Source organism: Lactuca virosa, chromosome 9, assembly GCF_052849685.1.
Source record: "Lactuca virosa cultivar CGN04683 chromosome 9, Lactuca_virosa_CGN04683_v6, whole genome shotgun sequence".
NCBI lineage: Eukaryota > Viridiplantae > Streptophyta > Magnoliopsida > Asterales > Asteraceae > Lactuca > Lactuca virosa.
The window spans coordinates 33,586,590-33,600,831 of NC_136434.1; the positions used below are offsets into that span (position 1 = coordinate 33,586,590).

Here is a 14,242-nt window from a genome sequence, read left to right on the forward strand (position 1 = left end):
GCTGTTCATGCTGCCACAACCCTCGCCACACTAGCTCCCATAAATCGATATGCTGGAACCCTTCCGAAATGCAACAAGTGTAGCTTCCATCACACCGGGGTTTGCCGGGAGTTGCATTGCATAAATCGCAACAGGAAGCGACACACTACCCGTTTCTGTAAGGCACCAGCACGACCCATCAACCATGTCCCCGGCATTGGAGCAAGCCCAACTTGTTACGAGTGCGGTGAAACGGGACACTTCAAGAGAGACTGTCCAAGGACAAGGAATGCCGGTGATGGTGGAAGGGTGCTTGCGATCACCACAGGAGAGACCACCCCGGAACCGCCCGTAAATATCAGTACGTGTTTCTAACATCGAATTTTGAATTCTAAATTTCTTTTTATTAATAAAACTAGCATCGATTAAAGTATATCAACCATGAATCTCGAGAACACGACAAAACCCAAATATGTCTTATCATCTATATAAAAACGCAGGGTTTTTACTAGGGAATCTATGATGGCTAGTGTAAACATTATGGTCATATATCATTAAGATTCTATGGACTTAGAATGTGTGATTCCGCCTCATTCCCTGTTCCTTGTTTGGTTGTGGGCTTAAGGCGGGGTCACCCATCCGAATGCCCTTGCAATCTTAATGATATACGGCTAGTTCACACCAAGCGATTATAAAAGAACTGGTAGGACTTATATTGCAAATTTCATCCCAATTTGTTGAAACATTGGTAATACTGGAACTCGCTAACTACATTATAGGATACTCATAGTGGTAATGCCAAATATAAAGCAGAGAGCATAAAGACACACATAGAATACTCTATCATTCCAAAACAATAACTCCTTTTAAATCGACTCAGCACAAGTTACAATAAGAAATTCCAAGGACGTCATTTAACATCGGGCGGGTTGTTTCCCCACCATATCAATTTCTTATACTACGAAAAGTTCCCCCATCTTTCCCCCAAATTCTTGAAGTCCCAGTCGAAACACTAATTTCGGGACGAAATTCTTTCTAACGGGGGAATGATGTGACAACCGTCAATTTTTTGCCAAGTCAAAGTCAACTAAAGTCAACAAGTCAAACCGGTCAACTCATCTAACCCTTGTATATTAGGGTTTCCATCATGACTCTTATTGTACCTACTCGCAATCTTAATATAAAGTATCACTTAGAGTTTTCACGTGTTCGGAAATTCTAAACCCTAATCAGGGTAAGTGATGAATCTACTCGATAAAACATTATTCCTTAACCCTCGGGGGCATATAACAATCATAACAAGACTTAACGAGGTTTACAAACCTTGAATTACGGAGCCAAACACTCAAAAAGGTCACAAAAGAAGTCTCTCCCAATCTCTTCCACTCTAACTCTCCCAAAACTCTCTAAGTAGGAGGAATCTCTCCAAGTATGTGAAATCTCTCCCAGATCCCTCCAAGAATGTGAAATCTCTCCCAAATCTCTCTCTGTATGAGAAATCTCTCCAAGAATGTGAAATCTCTCCCAAATCTCTCTCTGTATGAGAAATCTCTCCAATAATGTGAAATCTCTCCAAAATCTCTCTCTGTATGAGAAATCTCTCTAAGAATGTGAAATCTCTCCCAGATCTCTCCAAGAATGTGAAATCTCTCCCAGATCTCTCCAAGAATGTGAAATCTCTCCCAAATCTCTCTCTGTATGTGAAATCTCTCCAAGAATGTGAAATCTCTCCCAAATCTCTCCAAGTATGTGAAATCTCTCCAAGTATGTCAAATCTCTCCCAAATCTCTCTCAAAACCACTTTTGATCTTTTTGTAATCATTTGGGACATCCCGACACTTGACTTGGTGAAAAACCATTCGAAACGGGAAGATACATTGGAAAATAGCCTTTTAGGGCCGAAGTCCCTCTATCGGGACCAAACACTCCTTGAGCCGAAGCCCAAGAAGCAAGACCGGAGTCTCCTTGAGTAGCCGCAGCCATCAAGCCGCAACCACCGAGCCGCAGCCATCCAGCTGCAGCCCTCGGACCGCAGCCATCGGACTTGGAACGCCGCATCCGAACTCCTCCTGACGAGCCGCCTGCGGTACCTGCTCGGACCGCAGTCCGTTTTCCCTTCGGATCCACTTCAGCGGCCAAAACCCACTCCGGTTCTAAGGCTGCTAAGACCCGAAACCAAGCCCTGACTTCGGATTTACCACTTTCCACCCGGTTTTCGACCACGACTCCGTTTTAAGCCCGTTTTTAATTATTTTAACGAGGGATTTTCACCCAAACTTATATTTTGACATATAAGACCCCATATATTCATAAATTCAGCATATTTTTAGGGAAATCCTTAATTAAGAATAAAATCTATTAAGTAAGATCTTGAGGTGGAGTGTTGACTTTTCTTTGATTTATGACACAAGCAACCACCCATACCCACTCCATGACCAACCCACACCCCTCCCCACCATACCTAGTCACTTCCTTGTACTTTTCCATCAATCTCCAGCCATTCCCACGTCCTAAGAGCTGGACAACCCACCCTCTCTCCTCACACTTCCTTTATTCTCTCATTTTTCCTCCAAGGATCACACTCCAAATTCTCTCACCATTCTCTCTCAATTTCGAGACTTCCAAGGCTGATCATCAAGCTTTCTTCCACTCTTGGTAAGTATAATTCATTCTTCTTATGATTATTTCATATCCTTCTACTCAAAATCATAGGAATCTTACACAAACATCGTCACCCTCATGTTAGGTTCTCGATTCATCAAGGCATCTTCTAAGTGTTCTTGAGTTGAACACTTCTCTTCTCCAACATCCATCCTCTAAGAACACATAAGGTGAGTTCATACCCCTATCTTTTCATGTTTTCTTAAGTTTTAAGGGGGGAATACAAGTTAAAACACCAAGAACACAACTAAACTCATTTAACAGCCTTCATCAGAAAAGTTCATCTCCATTCACGGACTGTTTTGGTCAACTTAAACATTTTAGTTTTCAAAACTGTATTAGGTGCAAATATTTCAGGTTCATACCTTTAAAATGACTACTTGAACATCTCCATACGATTTTTCTACAATTTATGGTGATTTTTACAAAACTGTCTATCATTTCAGAAACGAATTCGGACCAGTCTGTGAATATGAACATTTTAACACAAGTTAAAGACTTTCAAAAATCATAATAAAAATTATGAATAAACTAGACACATTTTGTGCACTATCAGAATTTACGGATTCAGTTTTCGACTTCGTATGATTTTTCTATAATTTCTCTAAAAACAGTGTAGAAAGATTAAAAACTAGTTAACAGCTTATAACTTTCATAACACTTTGTATTATGTCGAGCAAAGTGTATAACAATAAGTTCTAAATATTGAATGTATTTTCTTGTTAGTTTATCATCATAAACTGAAATTTAGTCATTCATGATAAGGTTTACTCATTCATTTCGAATACATATAATAAACTTCAATAAGCATAGTTTATGGATTTTTACTACATGAAAAAGGTTTTACTCTCAAAACAAATGGGTTTTTCATATCTTACGTAATAAACTATAATAGTAATAGTTTAACGATTTCATATCACTAATTTATTCAGAAAATGTGATTTTACTTCCTTCACGGAAGAGGTTTTAATATCAAACTATGTGTAAACTAGTTAACTTAGGTTGTGAGGCAATTCTCTCCCCGTACGTTCGAGTACGGGATCCCAATTTCTATAAGTTATAACCAGAGTCTCTTGTAGGGAGAACGTGATAATTGTGTATAGATCTATATTGGGTTTGACACCCCACACCTTGCTGCTAGCTACAGTGGGACCTGCAGGTCTACGGGTGACAAGAGTCATAGTATCTTAACGTCTGAAAAACGTTGTGCAGGTTATTTTTCGTCATAGTATGGTTATAGCGACTCACATAGGTAGTTAACAATCTTTCAAGTTTACATGGAAACTTCTACTTTAAAAAGGGGTTTTACTTCTAAACTAAACGAGTTTATGCCGATTTAAAACCACTTTTATATCTTTAAGTATGGAAAATACTTGTTTATTTCCGGTCCTGGGATTTAGGACCACATAACTTTTATAAGGAAAATATAGGATTTTCTTTGGAATCATATCTCTGTTAAAACTATATTTCATCTAGAATTGTTAGACTTCAGCTATAATTGCTAAGTGTATATGCTAGAGTTATATAAGAATCTAGTCATAATCGACTTAGAATTGGTGGGCCCGCCTTACTTCATGTTCCTTGTTTGGTTGTGGACCTAGGGCAGACCCATTATATTCGACGGTTTATTTAACTTAATTTTTATATAACTTATATACACTGGGCGATTATAGAAGGAAATCTATGGGCCTTTCTAGGGTTCATTATCGCATAACATAGAAGCATTTATTTCACTTAATAAAGAAAATATTGGATTTTCTGGAAACATACTTTGTCGCTTTTACAAGGAAAACGGTTTCTTTCTCAAACAAGCTCTTATGAACTCACCAACTTAATTGTTGACACTTTTTCAAAAACTACTTGTATTCTCAGGAAATCAGTGAAACAGGAAAACCAACAGCATTTTGAGGATGAGACGATAAATCGTCAAATAGTTCATTTCGTCATCATAATGTAATTGATTTTGAAACATGTAAACTTATTCTATGGTGTAACCTTTTCAATTATATTTATGATGGTTGTATTTACTTTGATCACTATTATACTCGTTGTTGTGATACTATACATGAAGTCCTCCACCCCCGGACGTTTCCGCCATCCTTGGTTTGGGGGTGTGACACACAGCGTCGCAGCACCGGGCAGAAGCGGAGAAGAGATGAAGAATACAGTAGGGAGATGGTCGTCCGACATGCAAACACAGCAACGACTAGGCTATCTCGGACCTCCACCGCTCGTAACTAGACATCGACTTCATAGCTCACCCTTTGTCGTTCACAGCGCAGAAACCTGGTCTCGGTGGTCCTTGTCGCTCACAGCGTCGCCGGCAGTGGATAGCAACTTGGTCCGCATCGGAAATGTGAGTGGAAGGGAGGTGGCGACTGAGGAGTCACAAGGTGTGAAGGTGGCGGCTGGAATAGTCTTCTAGGGTTAGGGTTCCCGAAATAGATATATACCCCGTGCCATTAAACTTATTTCCATATTGACAGGATCAGCCCCTCCTTCATTAAAACTTTTCAACTTTAATCAGTTATTTACTCTCTTGCCCCTGGTTCCATAATTCTTTTCATAATAGATCCCCATAATACCAATAAGCCCCCTAAGCCTTCAAATCTTTTCTATTTAAACCCATTTATTACCAAACAGACCCTGGCTTCTGAAATCCTTTTCAAATTAAGTCCAGAACTTGCACTTTTAACCCCTGACTTTTAAAATTCTTCACAAATTAGTCTGGGACTTACATTTATCAATTTATTTAAATAAACGGGGTGTTACAACTTAATTGCAAGCTTTTTAGTTATTCAAGTCTTTTAGTTTTCAAGCAATCACAACCCCCCCCCTTTAGTTAAATTGTAGTTAGTTAGTTTATTTACACTAGTTCTATTGGATTGCATTGGTGATTGAATACAACCATTTCCCCGAGAATCGATACCCCTTTTTACCATTATATTACGTTTTATTTGAAAACAAAGGGTGTAATTTGCTTGGTGGACTTGACATCCCACCAGTTAGGAAGCCAACATAAGAGAATGAGCGCCTGATCTTCATCTTCAATCTTCACATAAACACCTTGTAGATCCTAGATGATACGATTGAAGATATCCAAATGATCTTTCACTTGGTTACTGTGAGACATGCTGAGAGTGTACAACCTTTGCTTCTGATACAACCTGTTCATCAGTGAGTTGTTATGGTACTTGTCACAAAGTTTATCCCAGAGCCCAGAAGCAGTTGTTTGATCCACAACCTCCCTCAATACTTCATCTGTCAAGCTAAATAGAATGGCACTATGTGTCTTTGTCAGAATAACCACCTTCTTATCAGCCACCATGTCATTTGGCAGTTTTGCCTCTCCTTCCAGTGCCACCGCACATCCTTGTTGAACCAGAAGAGCCCTCATCTTCACCTTCCACAAAGTGAAGTCATTTGAGCCATTGAACTTCTCCAAATCAAACTTGTGAGTAGACATCTTCAATCACAGGAATACAAACCGCAACTCTGATACCACTTGTTAGGAAGTAAAGCGGATAACTAGCAAAACCCAAAGCACACAAGACACAATATTTACGTGGTTCGGTGTAGGAGACCTACGTCCATGGGCAAGAGGGGAGTATTATTTATTTCAGAGCTCTCAACACAGAGGTTACAAGTACAATTATATAGAGATTCGCCTATCACTCTAGAATTCAAGATACTAAATGACCTAGCATGCATCCCTATTTATACTTGAGGGATCAAACCTAAAACCCTAATGGGCCAAGCCCATTGGCCCATGAAGGGTGTCAACCAATCACAATCTGCCATGCAGCATCTTCTGGAACATTCTTGAGCATTATCATCTTCTAGGCATACTTGGACCAACATGGCACAACAAAGGAATCAATATGGCGCATAATGTACCAAGATGGTCCATGATGGCGCAATAGCTTCTTCATGGCGCAACAACAGCCCTAGTTGGCACAACAGGGATCTAAATGGCGCAAGAGTATCAAGTACGACACACAACATCAATCTTGGAGCAACAACATCACCATGAGCAACATGCACATGCATGACTCAACAAGGCCATGCATGGCTTAACAAGAAAACAAGATGGCTCAAGAGGAGAACAAGATGGTGCAAAAGCATCCCTCTTGACCCATCTCTTCATCATGTGGTGCAACAAGGGCCCCTTGTTGCTCCATATCCCTTCCAAGTGCTCCAAACCTCTTCCAAGTGCTCCAAACTCCTTCCAGGTGCTCCAACCCCCCTTGAACATGATCCGTTCCTTTGACACTTGATCAATTCCTTTTTCTGATGATCCATTCCTCTCTCAGAAGATCCATTCCTTTGTCACATGCTCCATGAACCCAGGTGCTCCATTGAGGTCCAAGTGCTCCAAATGCTTCATGAACATGATCCAAATGCACTAAAAACATAGTGGGTCTATTTCACTCCCTTCGGTATCTTTCAACCGGTATTGGGTCTATTTCACCCCCTTTCAGTATCTTTCAACCGGAATCAGGTCTATTTCACCCCTACCACTACACATATAATCATAACAATAAGAGTCACAGAGACATCAAGCAGGTACAGGCACAACATGTAATTGTCTCGAAGACAATCATCATACTACAAACATAATCTAGTGGGCTAGAATTAGTACCTTCGACCCACGGCCACAGTGAAGGAAACTCACCACAGAATGAATATATCAAATCACACTCGAGCTGCTGACTTGCGAAATCCTCTCACTCTAAATCACAAGTAATAAAACCCTAATTAGAAATTAGGTCAATAATCCAACTCGAGAGTCCAAACCCTGAAAAGGCTGCTTGACCCTTGCCTTATTGGGCCTAACCCACCAAGGCCCAAATACCATTAGCCCCAAGCCTAGAAGATAGTCTATATCCAAAATGGGCCCAAGATCAAGAAGGCTCATCACCGAAAAGCTTGCGGCCCAACAAAGGCCCAAGTCCCTAAGTCTGAAATGGCTCGAGGCTTAAAAAGCCCAAATCCTCTCTGGTAAGTACGTTCAACGTACGCGCAACGTACGTCTAGGTACGCCCCATGTATGCTGCAGCTAGCCAAAATCTCCTTTCAAGGTCTTAATCAGTTAAGACCTAATGCCTAATTTTAGATCTAAGCTCATTAGAGCGTATTAAGCCATAAAGTTGCCAACTTTATGCTTTTGCATGTTCTAAAAGGGTCAACTCTTGGACTTTATTACACTAACTTTATGAAACAACCTTTAACCTTTGCATGGTTGAACTTAATCCATCAAGACACCATTTTTCTGCTCAAGGGACATCAGAAACACTAGGATCTAACATTATTTTCTTCTGGAGTAGCTTATACTCTCAAGAACCACCTTAAGGACCATAATATGAAGAACAGAAGCCCTAATCTAAAACTAACACATGGAGTCGTCAAGGTAGGATCTTTTTTTACCTCCAATAAGATAGAAATGGTGAGCAACCTCTGGATCTACAAGCTCTTTCTTGTCTAATGTTTCTCCATAAATCTTCTTATTCTTCACTAAGCACCACACACACACAAAACAGACACACACAAGCTCAATCTTTTGGAAAATGGATTAGGGTTTCGATATATGGCTCAAGAGGCAAATGGAGGCTGATAAGGTGAAAGAGGTGAAGGACTTAATGTGTTTAAATAAGGTGCAAACCCTAAAAATTAGGGTTTGCCCCTGGCTCACGTACGCATGGGTACACCCAACGTACATAGGGGGCACCCCACCTCATGCAGCCACTAGAGTACGCCTGACGTACCATGTATATGCCCAACGTAATCGAGCCCAAGGGTCCAAATGTAAGGGAAAATGGCTAAGGGCTTTACCTGACAAATCGGGTGTTACAACGGGAAAGTTTACGAGATTGGCGGGTGGTAACAGAAGGCTTAATGTAGATACGTAGTTTCATGTAGACCTATTCACTTTGTTGAAAGTCTTTGGCTATACAGTGTTTGTTGACACTTGTATCCATATCTGGAGGGGTCCAAAGTAAAGTCGGGAAAGTTTGCGAGATTGGCGGTTGGTAACGGAAGGCTTCATGTAGATACGTAGTTTCATGTAGACCTATTCACTTTGTTGAAAGTCATTGGCTATACAATGTTTATTGACACTAGTAGCCATGCATTGTTGGGATGTTGTGAAAGCTTCTTTCAGTTGGTCCACGAGATGTGTGTGTGTGTTAACAACTTGTCATCAATTGAAGCAAATATGGAGGAACCTGCCAGATTAGACAAAAGGTTTGGGGGTGGGCGACAATAAAGCGCTTGAAAGGGTGACATGCCAATAGAATTGTGGTGATTAGTATTGTACAAGTACTCGACTAAGTAGAAGTAAATGTGAAGTATTAGTTGGCTCGAAAAAGCCAATTAAATGAATCTGACCTAGTAAATGTGGGTAGGACAATTTTTGGGGGGCAAACCAGAGTTTTAGGTGGTGGGCAAGGCGGAGACGGTGGTGCAGTGGAGAAGGTGGATGGCGTTGTGGAGACAGGTTGATGAACAAGTTGTTTGTATATGTTGTCGAGTTGGGTGGCGGTAGAGGCAGAGGCGGCCAAGATTTTAGCCATGGTGTCAGCAAAAGGGCTTCCATGGATTATTTGATGATTGGGGGGGGGGGGGGGGGGTCTTTTTTATGTGGCATGGTGACGGATGAAGAGAAGGTCAATGAAAGCAGCAATGGGTAGCCAACTTCGAGCTTGGTGAAACTCCACAAAGAGAAAGGAAGAGGGAAGATGACAATGGAGCAATTTTATGATATCTATTCATAATGCAAAAATTCACATAAATACTTAAAGGAAATTGTAACGGCTGAGTTCTATTGACTTGGTCTAATGCCTTCTAAATAGGAGAACAAAAAGGAACATAAGAATAATGAAACATGCATGCAAGACTTGTACTTCCACATCGTGGGTACAAGCTTATTGGTAGCTTACTTAAGGAAATATGCTTGACTCATAAAGTATCCTTGAGATTCAGTTTCATTCAATTAAGGTAGTGAGCTGGTATGTTCCAGTTGCATTTGTGCCTACTGATCCCATCATGAGTTTCCTTTGAGATGTCCATGGTGATCTTGCTATCACCCATCACAAACTTCACTCGGATATTGTTAATAATATTGAGCTTGCTTACATAACTTCTCTGGATAACTAATTCAATTTAATTGTTGTTTAAGTTTTTAACTATCATTTTACGATTTTAATTAACGTTTATAGTAGGTTTTTCATGAAATATTATTTTTAATTCTAGTTTTATTTATTTAATTTTAAACGAGTAAATGTTTTAATTTTTCTTATAATAAAATAAAATTAGGTGGGTTGCAAAAGATGAAAAAGATAATTTTCATGTTTAAAAGTTTTTTGAATTGTAAATAAGGATTCGAGGGATGAACTTCCTCTATCCATTTCAACACTATATATATATATATATATATATATATATATATATATATATATATATATATATATATATATATATTTTGTTTTTTAAGAAAAAAAACATATTTCAGTTATCTAGTTTTTGAGCTTTCTCTTAATATTTTTTTAAATTCATGTTTTTCGTTACTCACAAAAAATATATAAATGTCCCGAAAATATTCTGGAATATAATTATATTCATTCATTTTCGGCTAAAATTAACGATGATTTGTTTGTAATAAGGTGCATGTAAGTGAATTCAGAAAACTTTTTTAACAATTGAAATTGATCATCATGTGATAAAAAAACTAACAAATAATCGTATCATATAACTATATAAGTATATCACACCGAGTGATTTTAGTGAATAATTTTTATTTTAAATAAGAGCCTTAACTCATATACGAATCGGGTAAAAGTCCCTAATCCGCTAAGTTTAGCAACAGACCGTTTCCTCTGCTTTTTGTCATATTCTAATGTTTAACAAAAGTAAACACAGTCTCAATCGGATTTTACAAACTAGTCGACCTTAAATTCAAACACAAAGAAATTGTACAAATCTCAAAGCACTAGGTACCACCAACTAATACATAAGTTATCTGTACATAGCAACTATCTCTTTGGCAAAGAATTACCTAGAATCACGATAAAGTGTACATGGTGGAAGAAAAAAATAATGAAAAAAGAAGAAGAGAATTCTGATTATTTAATCTTTCGATGTTCACTTGTTACCATCCAAAATCCTTGCTTCAATCCAACTCATTATTCTTCCCCCAATTCTTCCAAATTCACCAAACTCCATTAAAGAAAACCCTAGATTACCCATCAATCCACTCAAGATACCTCCTTTCGCTTAAAACCCAAGTTATAGTTTTCAAAAAATTGTAGAAATATCAAATTTCTATTTTTGAAATGACAGAAATACTTCAATCGCCACTACGGATATCTTCTTCTCAAAGCTCTCTGATATCATTAGATGACAATGATGGGTTACTCCAACAAACACATCATGAGTTTGCGTCATCTTCTTCCCTTATTAACCCTTGTCCCAATTTGTACTCGGTAGCTGTATCTGTATGTAATACAGAAGAGAGAGAAAGAAGAAAGAGGAGAGAGAGGGAAGAAGAGGATAGAGAGCTGTCATTGTTGGCTGTTGTGGTTACTGTTTTTAGAAAATCACTAGTTGGGTCTTGTAATAGCGTGAAATTTGAAGATTTCCCTTGTGATAATAACTCAAAGAAATCTTCTAAAATGGAGATTGGAGTGCCTACGGATGTTAGGCATGTTGCTCATGTCACGTTTGATAGGTTTAACGGGTTTCTTGGTTTACCTGTTGAATTTGAGCCTGAGGTTCCCAGAAGACCTCCCAGTGCCAGGTTTGTGTTTCTTTTCAATTTTTGTATTTGTGCATTGGGGACTTGTACTGTACTACCCTGCAACTCATTTCTTTTGTAGTGTGTTTTGCTTGTATGATGAGTTTGGGGCTTTTCTGGTAGAAGAAAGATTCACATTGACATTTTTAGGTCAAATGCTAACCAATTTTGAGTCTTCGACACCAAAAGGCGATGATGATTCTTATTATTGGAAAAAACATGATAACTACTAACTAATTAAAACTTGATAAACATTACAAGTAGGAAAAACAACCAGGTTGAATTACCAACAAAATCTAGATTATTTTTGTATTTACATGTTGAATCTAGGGCTATGTTAAATGAAGCAATCGGGACTTCGCATTTCTTGATATTGAAACTTTTATCAGCAAAACATGCAAATAATCATTCATTTTCTTGAAATTCTTGTTTTGGCTTCAAACTTGAATCTATTTGAATTTTGAAAGTAATCATTTTTCCTAATTTGTAATCGCCAACCAATTTATTGCCTTTTGCATTCAATTTCCGTGCATCACAAAGGATCCATAGTTGATTCTTTCTTGTAAAATTATTCATCTTCTCTAATGAAACTAATAAAAACAATCTTTTGTTAGATTAAAAAAAATCAAAATATAAAAAAGTTTGAGTTTCTTTTTGCAGCACAAGTGTGTTCGGTGTTTCAACTGAATCTATGCAGCTGTCATTCGACTCTAGAGGAAACAGTGTTCCAACAATTCTTCTGATGATGCAAAGACGCTTATATGCTCAAGGAGGCCTTCAGGTGTGTTTTCTTTCTGAATAAATAATGTTTGTAAAAAGAAATATTAAGTCCTTCTTTCTGCATTAAGTCAAAAAGAAACTCCCATATAAATATAATATATCTTACTGATATTCCCTAATCTTCCATTCCAGGCAGAAGGAATTTTCAGAATCAATGGTGATAATGGACAAGAAGAGCAAATTAGGGAACAACTTAACAGAGGAGAAGTTCCTGAAAACATTGATGTACACAGCTTAGCAGGTCTTATTAAGGTATTCTTTTAATTTTTCCCATTTTAAGGATAAATGATGTTCAAAACTTTTTCTATTCAGTCCTTCTTTCTGTATTAACTATTAAGTAAAAAAGAAACAACACAAAGAGATAGACACACATGTGAGTAGATGTGAGCTCTAGTGGTGGATCGACCCCCTTTCACATAACATGGAGATAGACACATGTCAGTATGTGGGGTCCACCTCCATGCTTATTGATCTTCAAGTTCTTGTCAAGCCAACATTGATGATGACCAATCTTCTTGGATTTTTGTGGTTATTAATGTTGATAATTAAATTCGATTCAAGTACATTGAATTGTTTATTGATGTGTGTACAGCTGGTGTTTTAATCAAACAACTACACCATGTGTGATAAATGTTTTATGTCTTGTACTTTCTTGAATTTACAAATTTAGCCCCTTTGACTTTGATCTCAAAAAGTCAAATGAAAGTATGTTGCTATTTGTTTCAGGCTTGGTTTAGAGAACTTCCAAATGGGGTTTTGGATTCGATTGAGCCAGAGCAAGTGATGCAAGCACAGTCAGAGGATGAATGTGCTCGGCTTGTGAGGCTGCTTCCATCAACAGAAGCTTCATTGATGAATTGGGCTGTGAATTTAATGGCAGATGTTGCTCAACTTGAACATCTAAACAAGATGAATGCTCGAAACATCGCTATGGTGTTTGCTCCAAACATGACTCAGGTATTTGAGCTTTAAGGGTTGTACATCTGAGTACAAGTAGTTATGCGTGTGTTTGTTGTTGCAGATGGCGGATCCTTTGACTGCACTCATGTATGCTGTCCAAGTTATGAACTTTCTCAAGACTTTGATTGTGAAGACACTTAGGGAGAGAGAAGATTTGATAGTCGAAGCGGGACCCACGTCAAAGTTTGATCATTTTGATGAGAACAACGGGCCCCACTGTTCTGTTTGGGGAACATTAGATGAGACGAATGAAGGGGAGGATCAAGATTTTTCAATCAAAGAACCCACCTTGGAAACCCATGAAAATACTTGTAAAGATGATTTGACTTCTAGAGGTCAAAGTCAAAGTCAAAGTCAAACTACTAGGGTTGAAGAAGAGAGTGGTGGTAGGGTGGTTGAAGGTGGTGGTGGTGGCACGATGGCTGAAATTCTGAAGAGTAGAAATGCACAGTCGAGTAACTTGAGTCTTAAGAAGGGGTTGACAAAAAATGTAGAGAAAAGCAAAGGAAGCACGATTGTGAGCCGTTTAAATTCAAGAACAGAGAGGATTGAGGCATGGCGGTGAAGCGGTGTTGCGGGGCGGGGCGTGGTGGTGGTGGGATGGTTATCTATTTGACCGTTGGTCAGAAAAAAAAAGTGGAGCTTTATGTAATTTGGTTTGGAGTTGTAATGTGGTATATGCTATTTGCATGCCAATGGTTTGTTTATGATTTTTATATGCATATGGGGTTTTGATCATATTGATCTCTTGTTTATTTGGTTCATATTAGGGTTCATTGACTAATTTTCCATTCTAGACTTAAAAGCGTTTATATAATAGAAGTTTGACTTCCATTTGATACACAAGTTTAACTTTTTAAACTAAAAAAAACCTAGGAGTAGAACAATTTTGACAATCATACATGACCCAAGTGAATTTATATTCATTACTCCATCCATCTCATCGATTATTCTCATCCAATTGTTCCATCCAAATCCAACAATATAACACATCTTTGATTCACCCATCCAATTAATACGATACATCTACTCGATCCATCATGTCCATAAATCCATCGATCCAATATGTAT

At 38.3% G+C, this 14,242-nt stretch overlaps 1 protein-coding gene across 1 annotated transcript; it reads left to right on the forward strand.

Moving 5' to 3' along the window:
- The first annotated feature begins 10,731 nt into the window (after nt 1-10,731).
- Nucleotides 10,732-13,909, forward strand: LOC145136947 (rho GTPase-activating protein 4-like). The gene is made up of 5 exons (XM_079071064.1): nt 10,732-11,434; nt 12,092-12,212; nt 12,344-12,463; nt 12,938-13,168; nt 13,233-13,909. Exons 1-5 carry the CDS (start codon nt 10,971-10,973, stop codon nt 13,734-13,736), a joined length of 1,440 nt encoding a protein of 479 aa, XP_078927190.1. The 5' UTR covers nt 10,732-10,970; the 3' UTR covers nt 13,737-13,909.
- Nucleotides 13,910-14,242: the final 333 nt, after the last annotated feature.